This window comes from Aythya fuligula, chromosome Z, assembly GCF_009819795.1.
Source record: "Aythya fuligula isolate bAytFul2 chromosome Z, bAytFul2.pri, whole genome shotgun sequence".
Taxonomy (NCBI): domain Eukaryota; kingdom Metazoa; phylum Chordata; class Aves; order Anseriformes; family Anatidae; genus Aythya; species Aythya fuligula.
The window spans coordinates 9,261,507-9,285,315 of NC_045593.1; the positions used below are offsets into that span (position 1 = coordinate 9,261,507).

At 40.9% G+C, this 23,809-nt stretch overlaps 1 protein-coding gene across 1 annotated transcript in view; it reads left to right on the forward strand.

Moving 5' to 3' along the window:
• The window catches only part of DNAI1 (dynein axonemal intermediate chain 1), a 138,492-nt gene that overhangs the window by 40,515 nt on the left and 74,168 nt on the right, over window positions 1-23,809 (forward strand). Inside the window, exon 13 of the mRNA XM_032205523.1 lies at window positions 23,168-23,415. Within this exon, the coding sequence (XP_032061414.1) occupies window positions 23,168-23,415 (248 nt within the window). The remainder of the gene's footprint in view (window positions 1-23,167; window positions 23,416-23,809) is intronic.

The following is a 23,809-nucleotide window of genomic DNA, read 5'->3' on the forward strand; positions in this document are numbered from 1 at the left end:
TTCTTTTTTAGGCTGAACTCATTATGCTCTACTCAAGGTTTGTTTTCTATAAGCTATGTTATATTAGTGGACTTTCTCTAACCTTTCATGAAAACATCCCCATTCCTCCTGAGTGCAAGTACCGTAACTAGACATACTGGCCTAGTTTCTTTTTTATGCGTGCTTCATACAGACACAATTTTGCTTCCTTGGGTGGTTCTCCCAGTTTTAGACCTAGTCACTGTGTAGTCACAGCTCATGGTAATGGTTATCCAAAACAACTGGCATGGGTCTTCGAGTTTTTGCTTTCCAAACTGTAGCTTCCCTTCCTTGGTGTAACTTGCATTCCCAAATGTACTATGGGTCTATGGAAAGGGCACATGCAGTGGTGCCAATTTAACTAATAGGATGCTGTAACTAAGAGCATGCTGTAAGAGTAGCTGCCTTTTTCATCATTTCTGTGTCACCCACTGTTGTGTCATCAAACTCTCCTAGCAAATGGTTTATATCAGAATGTAGATTAAAATAAAGACATTAGCAGTGCAGGACCAAGAAATGATGCCTGTAAATCTGCACTAGAAAGCATCTCTATTTATTTCTGTCTCTACAGCTCTACTTCAGGCCTTGACAGTGAACCAGTTTTTAATCCATCTAGTATGTGCTCTGCTAATTCCATATCATAGATACATTTTAAAATGAAATGTTATGATGTGCTTAACTGAATGCTGAGGGAATATTCTTGTTGGCACAGTTACTTCATCAGTCATCCTGACAGAAGGGATGGCAGCTTTGACAAGACATTTACCCTCTCCATACATCTGGCGACCTAAGTAATAGAGGAGATAATTCAGGCAGAAGGACTGGGACTTGCACTGAAATAATCTCACTGCATATAGAGAAGACCTGTGATGCTTAATTTGTTTTAGCTACTTGCTATAATGCTTAATCTGATCTTGAAATGTAGATAAAACCTTGAAGTTTTCTACAAGATCTCAGTCAAATTATGAAAGTATCCACAATTTATGAAGACCAGCTCTCTGAAATTCCCAGAGACATTAGAAATTCATAAAAGTGGAACTGAGACATATTTCAAAAAGTTATTAGTCTGTCTCTGTGAAAGACAGTACTTTTATTTAAAACAGGGGTTTGAGGACTAAACTTAGTCCTACTTAATGAATGCAGTGTAATTGCTGGCATGGTTGAGAGCAATCTTTGTGACAAGTACAGAAGTGTGTGTTCGAGAAAGAGAACCCTGTGAGTCTGAAAATTCCAATTTGGCAATGTGGGCTGTGTGGTTAAGGAGAATCAGTGTTAGAAATTGTACCAGGTGTTTGTAGATAATTGTCCTCTCTGCTGTGTCAGATTTAAAGGTTGTGATGCAGCATGTGGAAGGTAGTCTGGGCTGGATTTACATAACAAGCTGCTATATTACATTTGGTAGTTTCTGATGAATGACCAATGAGCTTTAAGTAAAAGCAATAAGAGGATTGAATGCTGCCTAAGGAATTCAGATCTCTGAACCAGGTCATGGAAAGTCTCTTCCAGGTGACTTCGGGGATGTATATACATTTAAATCATGTTCCCAGAAGACACAGAAGAAGCGGAGCGGAGTTCCCTGCTAATCTTTCTCTAAGCTACATAAGTTCATTTTTGTATAGAGAATACAGAGATTAAAGACCTTGGCAGAGAGAGAAAAAACATTTTGGACTGGTTAAATGAAATTCCCTGTCTTGCTGAAGGCTTTGCGTGCATGATTCATGTGTGGGGACTGCACTGGGGCTGGCTCCCCCACCGCATAAGGACCTCTGTGCTGGACTGGGACCAGCAGACAGCTTTGGCCTTGCAAGAAACCCCAGTAAAGCTACAGAAGTTTTCTAATATCACCCTGAATACATTACCACCAAAGGCTGATAGAGATTCATGTGGCCCACAGTTGCATGCACATACCTCAAAGGGAGCTTGATATTGAAGTCTGGATTCAATTTGCTATTTGGCCTATATTCATGTAATGCACTAAAATGACATAACAGATCCCAGCTTTGGGAAAATGCCTCTGTGTCACTCAGTCTTGTGCTCAGCACTGATCTAAAGTTGCTAAAATTAAATATGACTTCAGAGTTCAAAGATCCAGGAAGATCACTCTGACTTTTTGGTAACAGCTAGATGTGTTGTGCCAACAAGGTGGCTTAGCTGTGAAGGTATTGTTTATTGACATACTGGATATTTGTACTCTAAATTGAAAGACTGTCACCATTTGCAAATGCTGCTGATGCCAGTTATTAGTGGTAGTTGGTTTATTAGTGATATATTAGAACTTATGTTGAGAAAGAAAAATGAGACAATAACAAAATTAGAACATAATGGTTGCTTAGTTGCTAATTATTTTAATTGATTATATTTGTTATAGCAGGCAGACAGAAGACCCACTAAGTAATATGCAAAATTGCTACTGGAAGGGGTATTACGATGCAGAAAACAAATACAACCAAATAAAAAAAAAAAAAAGAAAGAAAATTAGGAGGGAATATGTGAGTCTTGTTTGTGAATTGCAGAAGAACATTTTTAGGGACACTCAGTATACCCATAATCAAAAAAGGAAGACCCTGGAGGACATGGGTCTCCTCTGTATTAATTTATGAGTTTTGGGTGTGCTATGTGACTTTTTAATAGCTGTAAGAAGTTTTTTTCCATGACTACATTGTACTAATTAAAAGAGGCTGTTGAGAAAGAAAAGACAAGAAACAAAAACAGGGCTTTTAGATGCCTCTGAGGCAAACATATCAAAAGTTATTAATAACTAGGTCTTATGCTAATCTACGTTTTCATCCACGAGGAAGAAGTAAACAGAAGATCACTGCTGATAAGATGTTTTGGTGAGTCAGTTATCTGGGACGTGGTAAGAATGGAACAATCAGATCAAATATACAGAGTGATTTAAATCCCTTGGTAGGTGAGTACAGGAAATCAGCCTGTGTTATGGTGTCCAAGCATGTATGTGACGAAATCCCAGCCATATATCCATATGGGGACAGGGATCTTCAGGAGCAGTGATTTTATTTATTTATTTATTTTTTAAGGCTTAAGAACTGCAGTGATGAAACCTTAGGGCTGAACTGAGCTAAGAATGGCCTCTGAGATCCTGGGCTCTGCAGAGACGAACTCTGCAAAGGAACCAAGAGGTTTAAAGAGCCTTTTGTATTTAGTGCTGGAGTGATCCCTGTGGAAAGGCATGCTCATTTTCTGGTTTTGACATACTAGGGAGGATGACAAACTAAAAACAGGAGGACTGACCTGGGAAATGGAGTCAAGGAGATCAGTTTGTTCAGCTTGTCAAAGGAAAGCTTATTAGGTAGTTGTATCGTGGTGTGTTAAGTCTTTATATCGGGCAGACAGATCATGTAACAAAGGGATCATTAACCTCCCAGACAAATGGTGAAACAAGATCAAACAAAAATTGGAGCTGTGTGAATTCAGGCCAGAGTATGGTTTTTTAATAGCAGATGGGTAATTGAGAACAGTTAGTTTTGTCACATGGTAAATTCACAATCTATGGAAATTTTAAAATGTGGATAATTTAAAGGTTTGATACTTGTCTGTAAGTTTTGCTCTGTAGCAGCAATGTTTTTTTTTTGTTTTGCTTTGTTTTTTAATTTAAAACAAGGCTTACTGTAGAAAATCATAAGTTCTTCATGTCTTTTGTTTTCCAGGATTCTGATTTATTTGGTCTTCTAGCCTTTTTAGAGGCTGCTGTCTGCACTGTCTCATGTTAGAGACTTCACAGTTCACAGGAAAAGAATCTATATTTTCCTCCGTGGACTGGAGGTCTTTGAAAAACCTCCCCAGTGGAACCAATGTTAGAAATTTAAGCCATCATGCATCCGTTGTATTGAGATAAATAACTGTGGGCAATTAGACATAATTACACTGAAAATTACAACACTTTTGAATCTGTTTTCCAAATACCAAATATTTCGTACCACACATACATTCTCTAGGAGTATAAAATGGACAGTACCTATTATACTGTCAACTCTGTTAGTAAATATAACCTAATAAGTGTAATACATTAAGTGAATCATATGAAATATTAATTTCAGTTGGTGACTTAATTACTGGTTTGTAATTTAAATGCTGTGAGCTTTGCTTAATTTTTTTTCTAGCCTTAACCTTTTGATTCATTTAATTTTAAGTCAACTCATAATGTAGTGTTTTGCTGTGGCATTTTGTTAAGCACGTAATAATAAAGAGCTCTGTTCATGTGTTTGGGGAGAACGATGTTTTAAGAGTTGTTTTTAGAGCCTGGGGATCAAAGGAACTGCTCAGCCATCCTGTTGTGTCTCCAGTGCATTGCAGGCCATTAACTTCTATCCACTTGCCTCCCTGTCTAGCCCATTTAGTTTGATTAATGCATTTTAGTCCACAGGAGATTAAACATTTGTATGCCATAGAGTCTTACCTGTTCGATAATGCTAGGCTGACTCTTTCCCTTTCTTAGCTTTATCCCTGAAAACAGCTACATTTAAGTTACTGTGGGAGTTCCTTTTTAGTGTCTGCACAAGAGAAACCAAGCAGAGATGGGTTAACTCTCTTTGCTGTTGATGGTGACAGTATCATAATGAAAATTGGCTAAGGACTTTCCTCCCTTTCATACTGAGAGACCCCTTGACTTGGCAGGAGACAACGTACAGATGTTGGGGAGAGGCAAAACAGCTCTATACACTCTCTTAGAAGTGTCATTTTATGCTCCGTGTACTTTAAAGATTCTGTTTCTGGAATACAGGTGTTCTTTTTCCTGTGCTCTATAAGTCAAACACTATTTGTTTATTTTTGTATTTCTCCTTCTTGCTAAATACTAAGGTTACGTTATTAACATAGCTTGAATTTTCCATAACAAGAGTCCTGGAATCAAGTTTATTACTCACACTCTATTCTAAGTGACAAAGATATTGCCAAGTCCCTGGGCACTAACAGGCTTTAGTGGCCCTGACCACCGTCAGCAGCATCACTGTTCAAGGGCTGCTGAGGCCCCTGCACCAGTGGCCGCATTACAGTGCTTGGGTAATGACTCCGCATCCCTTAGGGAACATCCAGTGACTCTTGTAACCAAGCCTGACACGTATCCTGTTCCTCCAATAACCCAACATTTAGGTAGATAATTAACAAAGTATAATCTGTATAAAACACAAACCAATATAACTTTGCCAAAACTTATGACAGATACTTAACTCTTTTTCCTTATTAAAATTAGTTTACTTTTCCTTGCTTTTTCCTAGCCACAAACCTTCCTATGGGCCATAAAGCAGATTTCTTAATCTGAGTGCTTCTTGTTCTGTCAGAGAGCGAATGATAGCAAGAATATAAAGAACCAATCTTGATTTAATTGTATGCATTAGGACTTCACAGTGGAGATGGACAAATGTGTAGATTCACAAAGGATGGGAATTTGTAAAATCCTTTCACCTGACAGTAAACCAGATTTATATGGCACTTTCTTCTGAGGAATTCCAGAGCCTCCATACAAGAGAAGACTAAATTAACCGATCTGTTTAGCCTCCATAGCGTTCCATAAGTATATCAGGAGTGATAAATCCCAAGGAGGCATAAGAGCTATGTAAGGCAAGTGCAGGCACATCTAGTTGTTTAAGAGAGTTTCTTATGCTGTGGATTTGCTATGGTTGCCTGCCAGGAAAAGGCTCTGGATCCAATGATTTCCAGAAATTTTCTCTTTGCAGATGCAACCGTGGTTGTGAAATCAGCCACGTGGATAAGGAACGACGCTGACTTGATGAGATTATTTAATGCCTGATGCATAGCTTACTGTGGTTAATCAGCTCGGTATTATTAAAGCTCAAAAGTTTCAAAATCATTAATAGGAAGATAGAGCTATTGTGAAAAGATTTTTTCATGATGGTAGGAATGCAGCCTCTGTAGTTAAGTGTTGGTGTTGAAAAATTCCATGGTCATACAAATCGTTTGTACTGAATTCTGTTACTTTTTTTTTTTTCTTCATGTTAACGGTTGCAGGCTTAGGTATGATCAGGTGGTGTGCATTTTTCAACTGCATTTGAAGCCTTTCATGCTAAGGAGTCACTTTAATGGCAGATCCTTGTGTGTAGTCTGCCATTCAGCAAGCGTTTCCCTGAGGGCAAAAGCGAGGGATTTTCAGCATGGGTTTCTTTTATTTTTTATGCTACAAAAAACATCCTTGTTTCAGTCCTGTAATGTGGAAGGTGCTGCAGGAATTCTTAATGAGCACATCAGTGTGTGACTGAGATGCGGTGGATGTACCAGCTTGAAATAAATTTTGATGTGTTTCAGCTGTAATGCTTAAGTACCCTTGAATATGCCGCTTCAATCAGTTTGTTTGTGTTAGATTACTTTATATTGTGACAATAATTTCATATCCATGTGCTGTGATGAAATCGTCTATCTTGTGTAATTCTGATGGAGAAAAGATAAATCTCAAGCTGTGAGGTCTGCAGAGTTTGTGATCATACCTTCTGTACAGACATTATTAGCAGTGGTGTAACTGTGGGGACTGTGCTGGCCAAATGGACTAGTTATTAACTGAACTTCCACTTTAATTGCTTTATTTCTTCAACTTAGTTGTTTTCATACAAAAATTCTGGGCACTGTAAAAGGATCTATTCAGGGAATGTAAGTTATACAGCACTGCTGTATGAATCAGCATGAGTAGCGTGCATGTAAACCCTGGGGTGACATTGTAGTGCAGAAAAATAGCAACATGAAAACAGCATAAAGAAAGCAAAAAATCCTCTGTGTAACTTCTGTCTGTAGCTTTAGTTGCCCCTTGCTGCACTGCATGCCATGATCACCCTTAAAGGCAAAACCATATATGTAAATAATGTTGCTACAAACCACAATGGGGAAAATAATCTATTTTTATGTAGTAACTTGACAAGTATACTAACTAATAGTTGTTTCTTTTAATAGCTCCTCTTAAAGCAAAATAAGCTAAATTCTGGTCTCTGGGCCACAATTTAAGGAAATAGGGAGTGATGGAATAAATATGTCTTTGAATTTAATAAAAATAAAGTATTTTAAACTATTTTGGATGCAGTGTACAGATTTATGATGTCTTCAGCAAGAAGCTATTTGACATATGAAAGTGAGAAAACAGGAAGAACTAGAGGAGGAAAAGGCAATACTAATAAGCATTGGGAGTTCATGTTTCAGGGAATAAAGAATATTTCTTTGGCAGTCAGGAAAATTTTCCCTGAGGGTTGTTACGGTATTGCCAAGTCTGATTATTCAGAGATCACAAGGCAGGCTCTCAAAATCATGAGATTATTACAAATGATAAGACTTCATTTCTTTTTATTTGCCTTCTGTGCTTTCAGAGCAAAATGTGTTTGGTGTTTTAAAACCTTCTTTTATTGCCATGAGGGCTAGAAATGTTTTGTTCTGAAACAAAGCAGAAGCAGAACTTGTGCTTAAATAACGAAGCTGAGGCTTGGAAGAAAACCTCCTGCTATTGCAGCTCTCACGATATTGCAGGAATTGGCAGTCCTGTTGTGGCTCCTGTCTGTAAGATGCCTTGCACGGCTCTTTAAGCAGTGTTCTTCAAGAACACAGAGGTAATGGTTCCCAAATATATGGACTTCTGTGACCTGAGAAGAATCACAATGGGTTCATGGCTGCACAGATCTGATGAATTACAACTTTTGCAATTTTACGTTTTGTGAGACCAGCATGCAGCTCCACTCCAATCCTTGGAACACAATTAGGAAACTACTGGTAAGTCATGGGTCTGATCCAGTTTTGCTAGTTTGATATTCCTTGCTGTTAATTTGCTTCCTTTACAGCATTTCAGTTTATCTGTAGCAATTAGGTTGCTGTTGTGGCTGAACTATTTGTGATTTTTAATGAAATTTTCTGAATTTGGATTCCCACTGAGAAGAATGAATTAAGTTTTGCAAAGGAAAGTTTGAGCTATTTTTTCAGATTTGCCAAAAGGTTTTTGAGGTTTCCAGCCAAACCCCAAGCCCCATTGGGATCTTCCATACTTTAAAGGCATCAGAGCTTAGCTTCTTCCTACATGCCTGTTGTACTGCAAGATCTCTGACAGCCTGTAAGCCTTCCAGACTTCACAGCATGCTCTGAAAATTGCAATTTCCTTTTCTTCTTTGAAACAAATTCTTATCATTTCTTGCATATGGTGTTACAGCTGACAGTATGTAGTCCCAGCCTGAATACTAAGACTGTAATACTGTTTCTTGAGTTCTGCTGGAGTGCATAAATGACTTCAACTGGACGCTCAGAGTAGGTGCCATGGGAAAGAAAACACAATCAGTTTACAAGTGACAGTCGGTTGGGACCATGTTCTGTATTGACCACCAGCTGACTCAACATTTTAACAAGACATTGCCTTCCCAATTTGAATTCCACTGTTTCTTGAACCCTTAGCTTTCTCCAAGCCTCACTGGATGCCATTTGAACTATTAATCATGTGTTTTTTTCTTTTACTTAGCATGTGCATTTATGTGGTCATATCATTCCCTGCTGTGTTGGGTAGGAGAGGGCAATCATGGGATATCTAAAATACTGCTGGGCTCTATTCTGGTTCCATGATTAGGCTTACCAGAGTCTCTGGCTATGGAATTGTATTTAATTTCTGTTTATATAAACAAGATCAGATTCAACCCCCTGTTTTCATTTGGAAGGTATTTGACTATGTCTGCCTTCTGCATTACAACATAAGGTATTTCTTCATTTATTGGAAGGATCTGTAAATTAGCACATTGGTCTGATTTTAATTCCTGGCTAATGCGGTGTTAGTTTCATACAAAAGTCAGTGTGAAATTAAAGAATGATACACAATCAGGCTGGAATGGGTCTCCAGAAATCAGTTACTCTGTATCAGGACAGGCTTAGTTCTGCCTAATGGCTTCTGACACGCGTGTGGCACTTCTTAATGCTTATCTTAATGCTTAAAAAGAAGGGGATTCTGTCTGCTCTTAAGCATCCTGCCAGATTCACTTGCTGGATAAAAAACCTGTGGGAGGACACGTGACAGCCCTTGCCACAGGGTTTGTTTTATCTCCAAATCTGAACTTCAGAAGTAAAAGACCAGAGCTTGGACTGGAAACTAGATGAAGGATTTCCCACTTTAGCCAGGTGTTAGGGCAAGGACACATCCTTCTGGAGGCGAGTCTTCTTACAGCAGCAGGGACCTTTTAATTCCTTGTGTAGGTGTATATCCAGAGAGTCTTTAAGTTCATCACAGACCATGCCCTACTTAGATCCTTTTCTTTTTCTTTTCTACTCCTGCAAGGTAACGCGTTCCCAAAACAGGGTTCTGCTGCAAGAAAGCATGCAAAGAAAACATCCTCGGTTAATGACTTGTTGTGTCCTTTGCTCATCCGTGGAAGATTTCCAAAGGACACAGTGCTGAGGAAGCAGGGAGCATTGCTACCCTGAGCCCCGTCCCCTTTTTCAATTGGCAGAGAGAAGGCTGAGGGTGCACACAACGGCTTGGAGATGCTCCTGTGCTCTCCCTTCTGTGTGTTGTGTAATGATGGAACAGAACATAACACCCAATATATCCCCTGGAAAATATGTTAGCTCCTGTCTATCAGCTGCTTACAGGCTGCATTTGTAGAAATTCTGGCTTTGTAAGGGCAGAGTCGCTGGAGAAGGGATTTGGTGTAATACCACATATGTTAATGTTGTCTGGCATCACCTCCTCCTCTGTATTATAAATATCCTGATCGGTAGTGGAACAGCATTAATTTATACATGTTTTCATGCCAATTTTGATTGCTTTTTCTAATCAAATATTTACAAACAATCCCACCGTGCTGTCTGGCATCATGAGGCGGCTTTCTGAGCGAACCCGTTAATTTTATGCTGCACAGCATCGGCTGATTAGATGCTTTGTGGAGGAAGAATTGATATGAAAGCAAAGAAATGAAAACAGCAATACTCCTGCCAAGCGCTCTAGCCTGTTGCTACATGTTGCTTTCATTCGTCAGCTGCTTTTATTCATTTGTCCGAAGGGATGTTAGTGAGTGAATCTTAACGGAGAATTACACAGACTGTGAAGCAGTGCTCAGGAGCACGGGAGTGTGGCTTCCTTGCTGTCTTCTCTCTGCACCCCTGCTCCCAACACCAGAGGTCAGCTTTCTACTGTTCATTTGAAGCACTTTCTGCTCCAGCTGAGGCATCTAGCCATTACGAAACATAAAGAAACAAACAAGATCCGACTCTCCTCCAGGCAAAACAGGGCTTTCAAGAAGGGTTAAGATAGGAATAGCCGTGGGCTGGATAAGCTACTCTGCACTTCCCCTAGCAGAGCTAATTTCTAATAGCCCCTGTCTTCCAGCCTGGTGCCGTAGTTACCCATGTTTGTTCGGACTAACAGCTTCAGAGCTGATGGATATGAGAGCTTCTCTGTGGTGACCTGGGATTGCAGAGGGGGCAGATCTCTGTTTTAGATACTTAAATGATCTCCATTGCTGTGATATCTCAGTTTCTCTCTGCCTTGATAGTCTGCATCTTCCCAGATGAGGCTGGGCAATCCTGCTTGCATTTGTACTGATGAAAAAGCCAAGCCTCTGTGCCTGTAGAAGACAACACTTATCCAGAACTACATTCATCTCAGATCCCATAGGGCATGCCTCAAAACAAGGGGCTCTATTCCAGCAATTCACCCTAAGGCACAGTGACTCCAGAGACCTTTTTCAGAGATGCTATTCAACCTCAAGTGCTGCTTCTCCAGACCAGTGCTCTCACATCATGTTTCTGTTTTGAAGAGACCTCTTAGCTTGACCCAACCATCTTTTGTTCCTGCAAAGAGCAGGATACTCACTAGACAGATATCTGTCTGTACTGGTTAATACCCAGTCTGTGAACTGGATCACAAGTCAGCTTTGAAGACCTAACTCTCTTTAGATTTCATTTAAGAACTGCTAATTACATAGATTGAATGTTACAATATCACCACCAGTGCTCTGAGATGGCAATGCTGTTTAAAATGATTGGTTTTCAAGAAGATCAGCAAGCTCAGGGTCACAGAGTTAGAACAAAGAGTGGGTAAGAAGAAATGGCAGAGGGAAAGAGAGATCAGCATTTATAGTAGCAGCCCATGATGAGATTGTTTTGTGTCTGTCATAAAAACAGACTTGAAAATATTCTTCTACCTTGATGTACACTCTGAAAAAGAAAACTTCCAGCTCAATCTAAAAGGCCACCAGGCAGCTGCAGAAGTTCACCACAGGGGTCTGACACCAGGTGCTGTATGCTTTCACTAACCAGAGACCAGCAGGAGGGAAGAGGTGCCACTGCTGTGTGTGATTCTGGTCAGACCTTTACCGGAGTGTTGTTTATCTAGCTAGCAACAGATCAGCCTTCACAATGAATGTTAAAATTGAGAAAAGTTCAGAGATAAGCCACAGTATGACTTATGTCTGCAAACTCTGCCTTACAGTGAGATACTTAAGCAGCTCATCTTATTAAAGATAAGTTTAAGTAGTGATTTGCTTACTGTCCATTAAGTATGTGAAGGGAAAGGAAGGAGATACCTTACAGAACAGAACCCTTTCATCGTACTTAGATATTCATCTAGGATGGAATCTAGCAACTGGAGGTAGAATTCAGGGATCTCAGGGAGCTGGAAATAAATTGACTTTTTAATGGAGGAAGTAATTAAGCATAGGAACAAATACAGAATTTATTCATCACAATGATCTCCTCTGGCTTTAAAATTTATAAATCTATGTTGGGTTCATGCCATTACTAATTCTAGCAATACATAAGTTACATAAGCAATACATAGTTTGTAAGCTCCTCAAGTTAGATAGCTTGTCATTATTCCTAGGTCAGAATGGTACAAAGAAATTGCATAAGGCCCCATTAAAGGCTTTTTCTTCAAAGACTTTTCTCTTCTGTCTTTTGTTCTGGAGATGAGTAAGGATCATTTTTCAACAGAGGGGATCAGTAAAAACCTGAAGGAAATGTATCTAATGTAAAGTTTTCATTAGAGTTGAAGCTCCTGAGACATCAAAACTCTTCTTAGCTTACCTTTGGCTTTTGCCACTGCACAACAAAAACATGTTGTTCAGTATAACATTTCTCCCCACTGATCAGGACTTAGGGATTTCAGTCATAGCATTCTGTTCTTCACTTCATGCTTGGTAGTGTTTGGCAGGCTGCTAGACTGTCAGAATATAAGCACAAATATCTGGATTTTAGCCTCCACTGACTCGTATCACAGGCTGCTTTAGGTTACGATTCTATTAGGAATACTTTAAAATAACTGGTCATTGAAGAATAAGTACAGACTGAATTCTGAGTTTTTAGACACGTTGAACACCAGAACAGTACTGCAATCTCTGTATTTCCCCCCCCCCCCCCTTGAGTGCTACTTGTTTTGTTCTCAGGGATATCAGTTTGCTGTAATTCAGATGAGAGATGACAAAAGTGAATTTTAGAGTATTGTGGCATAAAATCAACTGCAGAAGGTAGAAAAGAATTACTCGGGGATGCTTAAATCTCTGTATCATTGAAGATTCTAAGCTGTGAATCATATAACTAGCTTGGGTTGTGCCTTCAGCAGCTTCTCTCCACTTGTGCTTTCCTGGCTATAAGATAGGAAGAACATGAATTTTCTCTGTGGGAAATGTGAGATTTACTCTGTGCATAGGGCATCCTGAATATTTCAACAGTATTGTAGTGGATTTAGATTACTGCTAAATTTTAGGAATTGAATGCTGTTGGAAAGAATCTCATCTGCCATAAAAGAAAGGTAGCAGGTATTGCTCTGTGAACTGTTGCCAGCTCATTCAGCCCTGAGTTATTCTCATCAGATTCCTCCAGGTATAAGAGAGCTAAGAAAAGATCCTATTCTAAGTGGGATATGTTGGCATTCACCAGTTCCTCTCATGAAACGGTGCCCGATTAAATGTTTTCCAGCGCTGCACAAGAGATCTTCATAGAGGGACAGTTGCATCAGCTGTCTCATTTGTCTGATGAGTACTTAAAGGAGAGGCCAGCACAGTAGATTCTTAAGATGCTGAAACTGTGGATGTCAGATTCTAGAAGCCAAAGCTTTTGGAGTTTGGAGACATTTGACTAAGCCTTCCTGGGTAGCCTTGATGATGTATGACTTTTTAGAAGGACAGGATCACCCCAGCAAAATACCAGGATCTGATTTTCACATGATAACATGGTATTTGATCTGAAAAGTGTCTGAGTGTTTTGTAGTGTTCAGTTTCCAGCAGGTTGTCTTTGTCTTGCCTAGGGCTAGATGCAGCTCCTTAATGTGTAGGAGCCCAGGTGCACTCTTTTCCTTGCCTTGGCTCACACGGCATAGGAGAGTGTTTTTTTGGAGCAAAACGTAATTCCTAGATGCTCTGCATCTCATCCTTAGCTGCAGAGATGCTGGAGGGAAGCCAGATTGCCCATCAGCAGCCTAGCTGGTGTGGACAGGAGGTAATGTGGACCTAAACCCCCCTTTAATTCCCACAGCAAATCCATGGTCTTGACCAGGCTTGTAGTTCGGTTTAGCTTGTGTAGCGTGGTTGACTTCCCAGAGTGGAATCCTACAAAGTTGGCTGTTGCTAGAAAAAGGCGGAAGTTTCTTCTTAGGTTTATAAATACCTGGTGGAAGGGAAAAAAGAAATGTGGAGCCAGACTCTTGAGATAGCAAGAAGTCCATAAGACAAAACTTCTGCACTGTGGGAATGGTTGAACAATGAAAGAGTTCACCTAGGGAGGCTGTGGAGATACCTCCTTGGAGCTAAACAAAAAAACCTGACTTGATACATTCCTGGGCAACATCCTCTAGCTGAGTCCATGGGTGGACTAGATATCTCCAGAGGTGTCTTCCAATCTCAGATCTTCACTGATTTTGTGTTTGTTTGTTGTGTTTTTTTTTTGTTTTTTTTTTTTTTTTCCATCCTATTCCCACCATATCTAAGTGTGAGCCAAAGTTTGGCCCATGGTTTGCACAGGTATTTGATAATTTGTGCAAGCCTTTTGTACCAGTCCCATTCTCTCATAACAGCTAATTGCTGTTCAAAAATTTCACTCGGAAGGATCCTCTCTCTTCTTGCCATTAATTATTCTTTTTTCTTCTGCCTCTGTTATCTGATCAAAGGATTGAAAGCTGTTGCTTTGTTGCTGTATAAGTGGCAACGGACTTTATCTGAGACTAACAAACACAGAATTTACTTTTGTTTTAATTCAGTTTTCTAGAAAACTAATAGTTTTTCTCTGAAATTACTTTTAGTAGCTCTTAAAAACCACTCACACTAATCGCCAATCATATGCTTCACAGATCTGTTTCAGATGCAAAGTATTTCATGCACTGAAAATAAAAGCAGGCCAAAAGAAAAAGAAAAAAAAAAAAAAAAAAAAGAAAAGAAAAAGGAAAAGGAAATTACTGTGAGAATATCTGGTCTATATTCCAGCCATGTACAAAGAGGAATGCTGAAAGATACTGTCCAGCTTTAATCATCGATAGCTGGCTTCTGCACAGGGAAGGGGGAAGAGGACCTCTGGGACCACAAATTAATAGGGGCCTAGACAGTGTGCTGGAAAAATACGTCGCTTTTTTAATGCCCTGTTTTTATACACTTTCAGAAGTGTTTGATGTAAACCACTGCTGAAAATGCGATGGGGCATGTGTCATAATGGCTGCTGTCATATTCGTTCTTGTTTGAAGTATGTTCCCGTGCAAAATTGCCCGCAGGTTGGCCTATGTAACGCTGCTTCTCCTGGGCTCCTCAGTCAAATCTGGGTCTTCTGCCAAATGTCTTCAGAAAAGTTCTCTGAGCTGCAGTATCATTCCTAATTGCCTCCTCCACGGTCTAGCCTGTACGCATCCATCTCATCAGGCATCTGTCTGCTTTCAAGAGGCTGCAGCACCATCATAAAACTCTAATGTGTCTGTCCTTTAATTATAGAATACATAAGCATCTCCTGCAGAGCATGCATCCCCCTCATTGCTCATCAGGTCAGGAATGCTGAGATGCCGGCAGCCTGGCTTGTTTGCAGTAACAGCAGGCTGGTGTGGTTATCCAAAGGTGGCACATTTATAGAGGTCTGTTAGTGGCGTGATCCTGGGGATTTCTGAATGGTGTGTGCCTCCTGGAAGCCCCCTGCTGCTAACAAGCACTTGGCCACTTGATGGCACTCTTAAATATTTAGTTGGTTGCAAATGCTATTAAATATACCAGTTTTTTAGAACAGGGATAGAGGAAAGAGAGCCTCAGGTATTAAATAGTAAACCACTATCAAGATTGCAGCTTAAGCTGACCACAATAAGAAAGGCAGGAGCAAGAGTTCAGCTGGTTGAGACAGCTGCTGCCAAATGTGTGCTGGTAGGATTAGCCCGGCTTCCCAGCTCTGGAGTGCTCTGCGGAGATGAGTGTTGAAGCTGGAAAGTGTCCTTCAGTCCCTGGCTTCTGAAGAGTTTATGCATTATCTGAGATTGTTAGGCTGTCAGTCGGAGGGTCAGAACATGAATGTATTCCAGAAAGCAACAGGAGTATTGCTTTGAATGGTATTGATATGTGGAACTTTTATAGCCCCCATCAGTCACTCTTTTCCTCCCTCTGTGATGTGCATCCTCAGGAGTGCTGTGAGAAGTATGGAGAAGAGGGGACTAAAACCACATTAGCTGTTTGGCACGGCAGGGGCTGGAATACAAATCTCCCTGTTGCCAGTCTTGTGCTTTCATCTTATTGGCTCTCTTGCCCTTTTTTAAAAAAACTTTCTTCAAAGTATAAGTTAGCAGTATACTGGAGCAGTTGCACTATTACTATTTGCATTGCAAAACCAAACCCTTATGAGTATCTTTTTTAAAGAAGCAATTTTTAAAAGTAATTTTAGTGCCTTCTAAACCTAAAACGCAAAGTCCTCTCTGATCAGAACGAGAGAAGTCTGGTATTATTTGGAGCATTGCAACCTCAGCCCAATAGCATATTCCTTTTCTTTCTAACACTCACCTGCTCTCCTTCGTGTGAAGCAGGGGAGAGCCAAGCTGCAAGTCAAACACTCCTGCTATTTTTGGGAAAGCACTGCCTCTTTTCATCCTGTTCTCCCCTGTTCTTGTTTGCCTCTGAGCCTCTGCTATAGCAAGCAGTGACAAACAGTGCGTTTCTCCAGGTGTTTCCTACATCTTTAGTTTTTGTTGTCCCAGATGACTGCAGCATCTTTTGTATTACTTTGCCAGACGGTATTTTAGGATAAGATGCAAACATTTGTGACAGCTCATTTCCATACAGGCTGTTTTTATCTATCGGTCTGTGCTTCTGAAGTGTGTGTCTTGCCTCTGACATGTGTGGAGCCTGCAGCAGTTATTAGGACTGTGGCACGGCCTCAGGTTGTGTATAAATTACAGCCTGCCTCGTCACCTGTCAATTTTGTCTTTTCCAAAATGTCCAAAAGATGTCAAAATCCTGTTTTTTCTCACTTCTCCCCAAACTGCAAGTTCTGTGGTGCCTAAGCAGAGCCACAGCTGTTTAACGTTAACGCAGTCAAGAGTACCAGGAATTTGTCCAGTGGCTGGGGAGAGGTGTCAGGCAGAATGATAAATGTGACATTCAGACATCTGAATAAACCACAATGATCTGTGATTTGCCTACGCTGGACTGATGGGATTGCTCTGAGCTTGCAGAGTTTGCTGCTGACTGGAGGGCGTATGCTCATCCCTGGGGCTGCGAAATGCCCAGCTCAGCACCAGAGGTCTCAGCAGCAGGATTCAACTTCCACTGACAGATGTCAGGAAATAAACACCAGTGGAGATGCCAGCTGAGACAGTGTCTCAGAGGGCGTGCTGTCGAGATCAGTGGTGGCCCTGCAGCTAGGCATTATTTTTGTTGGTCCTCTGGATGGAAATATAAGCTCACAACAGATGAAATGTGTGACTGATGAAAAGGCAGGTGGAGTTGTAAATCACGCTGTGAACCGGGCTGTTGTACAGAGTGATTAATCTTGTTGTAAATTGGAATTATAAAAACCAAATGCATTTTAATGCAGCCAAATATAACATTATATCTCTCTAAACAAGGAGGAGTGCTGTGTCTTGGAAGGCAACAACTCTAAGAAAATAAAAAAATAAAGTAGGCTTTTGTGGACAAGCAATAAATTTGAGTTCCCAGTGTGATATTTTGGCAGAGGGTGAACATGATCTTGGAGTGCAAACAGGGACTTCTGGGTGGCAGCAGAGAGATGGTTTAAGCATGAGCGAGGCTGATACTGGAATATTAAGTTTGATTCTGGAGCCGGTGGATTTCAGAGGATGCAGAAATACCTGTAGGTAGTTGGTAAAGAGCCCCAGGCTGATTCAAGTGTCGCAGAAGATACCTTAAAGGTGGAAAGAGAACAATGTCCAGTTAAAATCCTGGCTGCAAGTGAATTTTGCCTCGGCAGCATAAGTCCTAGCTATGTTATGTCCTCCACATATCTGTGGAAAATTTCTTAATATTCTACATTTCTCCACATCTGCTGAGAAGTGGCTTTGCAGCTGTGAGGGCAGTGCCTGTGACTGGTGTGGCAAAGCTTGTGATGGTTCCCAGCCTTTTGCTGAGCTCTGTGCCAGGCTGGTGAAAATAAATAGGATTTTTGAGTTCAGGCTGTGAAGGTTATCAAAAACATGCTGAAAGGAGACTAGCATTCAGTTTTCAAGTATCTTAAGGAAGAGAAAGTGCCAGATATGAAAGAAGTCTTTCATCCAACGGAGATAAGCGAAGAATTAATAGTGATAAGCCAGACAAGGCCAATAAGGAGTTAGGTGCAACTTTTTAATCACTCAGAGTGATCAAGCATTCAAACAAACTACGAAATGAAACAATGGCCTCTCTGTCTCTTGAGATCTTCAAGTGAAGAATGCACGTACCAGCCAAAACCCAGCTACAGGGTTCAGAACAGGATATACCTGTAACATTTGTGAGCTGTGAAATAGAGAAGGCCAAGCTTTCTGGCCCTGAGCTACAAAGTAATGAATTCTCAAAACATTTCCTTTTCTGAGAAGGGACTGTTTAGGTGGTTTGGTGTTAGTCTTTTCCCTGCCCACAGTGTGGTTCCCCGCTGGATCCACAGTGATCAGGGTTTGTATCAACACAGCCATATACTCGAGTATTTGTGGACTCTCTAAGCAGTAGAAACAAAATGGGCACCAGTGATTCCAGTTTAAATCTCTTGGGGATCCTGGGATGGGTCCACCTTGAGCAGAGCCCTGTGAAGTCCTAGTTCTGCACCCTGTTCTTCCAGCTTGCTGTAATGTCTTGGACAGTCCCTCGCCTTTCTCTTTCCCTTGGCTGTAAGAAGCAGTGCTGCAGATGCTTGCTCGAAGCACTCTGAAGTGCTATAAAACTTCCAGTTATTATTGTTAGTCCTCACAAGCCTTTGAAAACACATTCAACACATGTCCAAACTGTCTGAGCTCTTTGGAAAGATTTGTTCTTTTCTGATTTTTCTCAACTTTTGGCATGCAGCGAAGCTTGGAGTGCCAGCCGTTTCCTTTCTTACAGCGTGCCCATTCTGCGACCGCAGGGAAGTGTGGAGTTGGCAGAGCTATTTCAGTAAGCGAGGAGAGAGTCTTGCTGAAGCAGCACACGCTCACCCAGCATGTTCCACAGCGGGGTAGATGAGCCTGTGCTCAGTGCCACGCTGCACAGGTTTTGCTCACTGAGAGAGAAAAAAAAATGTATTGAGAATTCATTAATTTGTGTCTTGCTCTGTCATCTGTGCCATGCAGGCTGTAGCACAGGCATATGATTAGGCTGTGCACAGGGTTTTATAGAACTGAGTATTAATTATAACTTGCTTGCGGACATTTGCTGGCCTGCAGATAACCTTTTTTGTCCTCTACCCTTTAAATATTTGAAAGGTGAGTAAACAGCTGAGCCACTTCTTTGGGTACCCTAACTTTTGTTGTTGAAACTGATCTCTTCTCCCTGGAGGAGATCACGTAACCGGGTGTAAAGCACAGCCAGCCCCTTCCCTTTGCTGCTCAGAAATACAAGCCTAAAGGAGAGAGCCCCAGCCTGCAAGCTCATCAAAGTGTGGGCATATCTAGGAAAGGAATGTAGATGTGCTTGTGCAGCTGTGATGCTCAGAACCAAGCAGCTGTTCACAGCCATGCTTCTCCTTCTTGCTTCCTTTTTTAGATGGGCTATTGGAGGAGAAAGGATGGGTTTTAGTAGTGGTGTTTCCTTTTAGGATGGTGATTTCTCAGTCCAAGCCATATCAGTGAGACAGCTGGTGGTCTTGATTGAAAAAAGACATGTATCATAGGATCTAAGATGTGAGGCTGTAGCGTTTGGGCTTCTAAATGCTCCAGAGAGAGGATAATTTGCCAGTCTATGACATAATAATCTATAGCACTAGCTTCTTGGGTGGTAAAAATCTCGACACTGACTTGTGACCATTGAGAGTTCCCACTCTGAGATTTACTACATGTATATGGGATTTACCCTGAGCATTGTAACTGACACTGGCTTCTAACTTGAGGATACTGTTGAGCTGAGCTTCCAGGTTTCGCCACCAAGCATTTTGTAAGAAATGGAGGAAAAACACACATGCCTTATGGACTTTTTGTGAAGCAAGCACGAAAGATTAAGCAAATCAAAAATTTCCATCCAACAACCAAAGTATTTTTATCTGATATCAAATATGTATTTAAATGCTTTTAAATTAATCTAAGAAAAATGTAAATGAATAATCTGTTAAAACAAGCACTAAGTAAATATCAAAGTGAAATATTTAAATGCTTTTCAATTTTTTTTTTTTTGTTTTGCATGAGGTATTCGGTGATATTGCAATGATATTCCAAGGTACTGTGCTGCCATTAATATTTTTTTGAAAAGGGTTTATATTGAATCTGCTCAGCTCTGTATGGAAATACAGACAAATGTTTTAGACAGCAGTGATAGTTGGTTTGAAACCTGCATCCGATTGCATGTGATACTTACAGGCTCAGTTCTCCAGGTTGAGACCAGTAATAATGCTATTGCATCTTACATTAGCAAAGCTTCTCTTCCCATATACACTTGTTATGTGTCAGGGTTTGAAATGTAACCTCTGCTCAGATGAACACTGAGGATCCTCATCACATACAGCTCTTCCTCATTACAGCAAGAGTCTGCTCAATCCTCTTTTTGCTGTACAGCCTTGCATCTCCCTGCACTAGAGAAGAAAATCTCCTGCTGGCATGCTTGTCAAAATAACTGTCTAGTGTCTCTAGTGTCTCCAGCCCTTGTATAACAGAAAAAGAGCCACATTTCAATTTGTGCTTTGTGGGTCTGCATGGGGCAGATGCTCTCGGCTCTTCCAGTGCATCCTGGTGCATCCGTGCAGCGCAGTGCAGCTGCCTCAGCTCTGATGTTGCTGCTTTCAGCTCCAGCAGTGGTGCAGCCGCTGCCAGCTTTGGGTCTGTGCCCTTGGCTTTGCCATGTGCTCTGTGTTCTTCTACCATTGTTTCAGTGAGCTACCTGTGTCCTCAGAGACAGACCACACAGGATTTGGGGTACCCTGCAGTGCTCTGCTAGGTTTTGCTGAAAAACACAGGCCTTTTTGGTGAAAAGCCTATGCTTTAAAGCCATATCACAGATGTGCTGCTCTGGGTTATTGTTCCCTTCCATTCTGTAGTATAGAATATCACTAATGAAAGATGGCTATTTTTTTCCATTTGTCAAAGAACATGTAGGTATGTTACAGCCTAGGACTCTGGGTGAGATTTCACCCTTAATTGAAATAGATTTGTATGCCTGCTCTCTCAGAAGGTTATTGTTTTACTGGGATTTATGTGCCATGCTTCAGTGTTAATTGTGGATTATTCTCTTCACTTTGCCTTTCATCAGACATAAGCTGTACATTAGCAATCACATTATGCAGACTTATGTGCAGTATTCACACACTGTGAGTTTTAACCCACATCCACTGTATTTCATAACATACAGGAGGCAATAGGTGGGATTCAACTCTGGGATTAAGATGAGTTTAACAGTCAGTGGAGGCTTGGCTATTACAGTCACTGGAGCACAGACAGTAAATCAGCAGACAAAATATAGGAATCTTCTCAAAGGTGAGTTTTCTGCGTTTAGGGGGAATTAGATTGATTTATCTCTATGGATCACAATGGGAGTTTAGCTTCTGAGTGCTCAGACAGCCAGCCGCAGGTAGACCTGCATTTGGGTGTCTTAATCTGCAAACTGAATCCCATGTTTCACTCTGTTAGGTCTTGTTCTTGGGACCTTGCTTTTCCATTCAGGCTAAACTCCATGGAGGCTTGCTGATGCTGCTATTTTTCCTAATTAAATGCCTGCTCCCTCATTTGAAGAATGTAGCTGGCCTGTGACACTGCCAGACCAGCAAAGAAACACATCCAGAAATCAATTCGGATCTTTGGTGGGCTGATTCACCCTCTGAAGATGTGTCTCTGAGCTGTCTGTGCAGAGAGCATGGGCGACAGCCATCTGAAGCCCCTCAGTTCAGTGCCAACAGAGAGAAAACAAATGTGTGCCATAGACTTTTTGTAAACATGCCTGGCTGGCTGTTCAGCACACTCCAGGAGAAATGAGCATGTGAATCAGCTCGAGTTCAAAAGTTATCTAATGGATTTGACTTTCTAGTCCATTCTGATGTGAGTCATTCCTGGTAGGTCATTTCCACAGCCTTTCCAAGTGTTTTTGCTGCTGGGGAGGGGAGGGATTCATCCTTATCAGGACCAGACCTCAGCCTAATACCAGTTCAATGATATTACCTGGCTTAGAACGAAGACAGTTCTGTGAATTCTAAGGACAGGACAAACCTCTGATGGAGAAAACATGTTCATTTCCTTTCAACTAGAATTCTAAGAATAAGCTGCTCTCTCTTCCAAAAAATGTGTTAATAATATTATTTGGGTTCAAATATATTTAAAGCGATGCCAGTATTGAAATCTCACCTTTCTGCAAAATATTTCTTTTCCCTGTTTCACCCCAGTGTACAGAAGGACCTGTGAAAAGGAGTGCTGCATACTTGGAAAGCTAGACCATTTCCACCTTCCAAATATAAAGCAGCACTAGTTGTTTTATTGATGTGCGGGTTGCTTTCCTAATTCTTTGGATGTTGTATGTGGCCCTGATAAATTTGAGGCAAGTAACATCTGCACCTGTGTGCTGATTTGGGATCAGCCTGCTGCCAAGGAAAGTTCTCTGAAGTTAGTGTTATCATGGGGGTACACATTTACCAAGTCCTTATCCTGCAGGTTGGTCAAAACGTCAGGCAGGGCAAGAAGCACTTTTAAAAGGAAATAACTGCTCTGGAAATAAGATGCATAGTAGGTACTTAAATCACAGAAAACCATAAATCTGTTTCCCATATACTATGTACCAGACGGCATTTGACAGGAAAAAAAGTGTTTGGAGAGATAGCTAGGATGCCCTCAGAGTGAGCACTGTGTTGATAGATTAGGAAAGCTCCTCCTTTGCTTCTGGAGAGCTTATCTACATCAACAGCTTTTCTTCCCCTTTAAATGAATTTGGAAATTGTTTTTTAGACGAGCAAAAAGCTTGAGAATTGCAGAGGACAGTCAGGACATAAGAAAAAAAATAAGAAAAAAGAAATAGTCCTATTGAGAATAGGGAGAGCTAATTTCAGGCAGCACTAAGAGGTGAAAGTAAGCAGAAAAAAAGGGGAGGGGGAAGTTTTAGAAAGAGAGAGCTTCTATGCCAAACAAAGAGGAGATGTTAGACATAAGCTGAAAATAAAGCTGCAATGACTTCTGCATTGTACAGTTATGTGTAATGGCAGTGGAAATGATGCTTTACAGATACTTCAGTGAAATGCTTTTCATTGAAGAAAGAGGGGAGGCTTTAATATCAAATACTCCCAATGTGTGCAATATTAATGAAATTCAAGCATAAAGAAAGAAGTGTCCAGGAGGTTCAGATACACTTTTTTTTCCAAGGCTCTTAAGTCTCCTCCTAGAAATAAACTGCTAAAACAGTAGTTCTTCTGCATACACATGTTGCCCCCACATACCTGACATATCAATGAAGAAAAGGTTGTTTAGATGCGGGCACCCCACCTTGACCATTTAGTCCTGTGATTGATGTCTTTCCCCGATAGCCTTGCATTCAGGTTGATTTTAGGCATAGGTGAGTGCTCTCAAATCATATATTGCAATAGCTAAGAATCTTAGAAACTGATTTAACAGCAGAAACTCCTTCTTGTTTAGATGACTTCATGAAGCAGAGCCATGGCATGCTCCTGCTCTACACCATGAAGAACCCCTCCTTCCCGGAGTATGTCTTCAGCAGTGAGAGTGGCATCATGTGCCTGGACATCCACAATGACCACCCCTACCTCGTGGCAGTGGGCTTCTATGACGGCAACGTGGCCATCTACAACCTGAAGAAGGCAACCTCCCAGCCCAGCTACAAGAGTAGCGCTAAGTCAGGAAAGCACACGGATCCAGTGTGGCAGGTGAGGGTGCCCCTCTTTTCCTCTAACTAGACTTTTAATTGGGCTGAGTTCAGGTACAGCAGGAAGAAAGTTCTGTATGGGCAGAGATGTTGGTTTAATACATGTGTTAGTGATTGACACTTATTTCAAGCTAATTTTGAAATATGCAGGAAAGCAAAGAAATTGCAAGAATTCTTGGTCTTCAACAGAGATTAAATGTGAGCAAAACTTTCTTTCAAGAATTATTTTTCTTAAGTCTTAATTATTATAAGTGATTTCTGTTTTGGGAGGAATTGATGTCCTCTTTATAACACCATGCAATGCCATTTATGTTCCAAATACAAAACCAAAGGGTAGCAAGTAATGAGCAGAATGTAAAACAGCATATCAGCCCTAAAAGAGAACTATCTTGGGC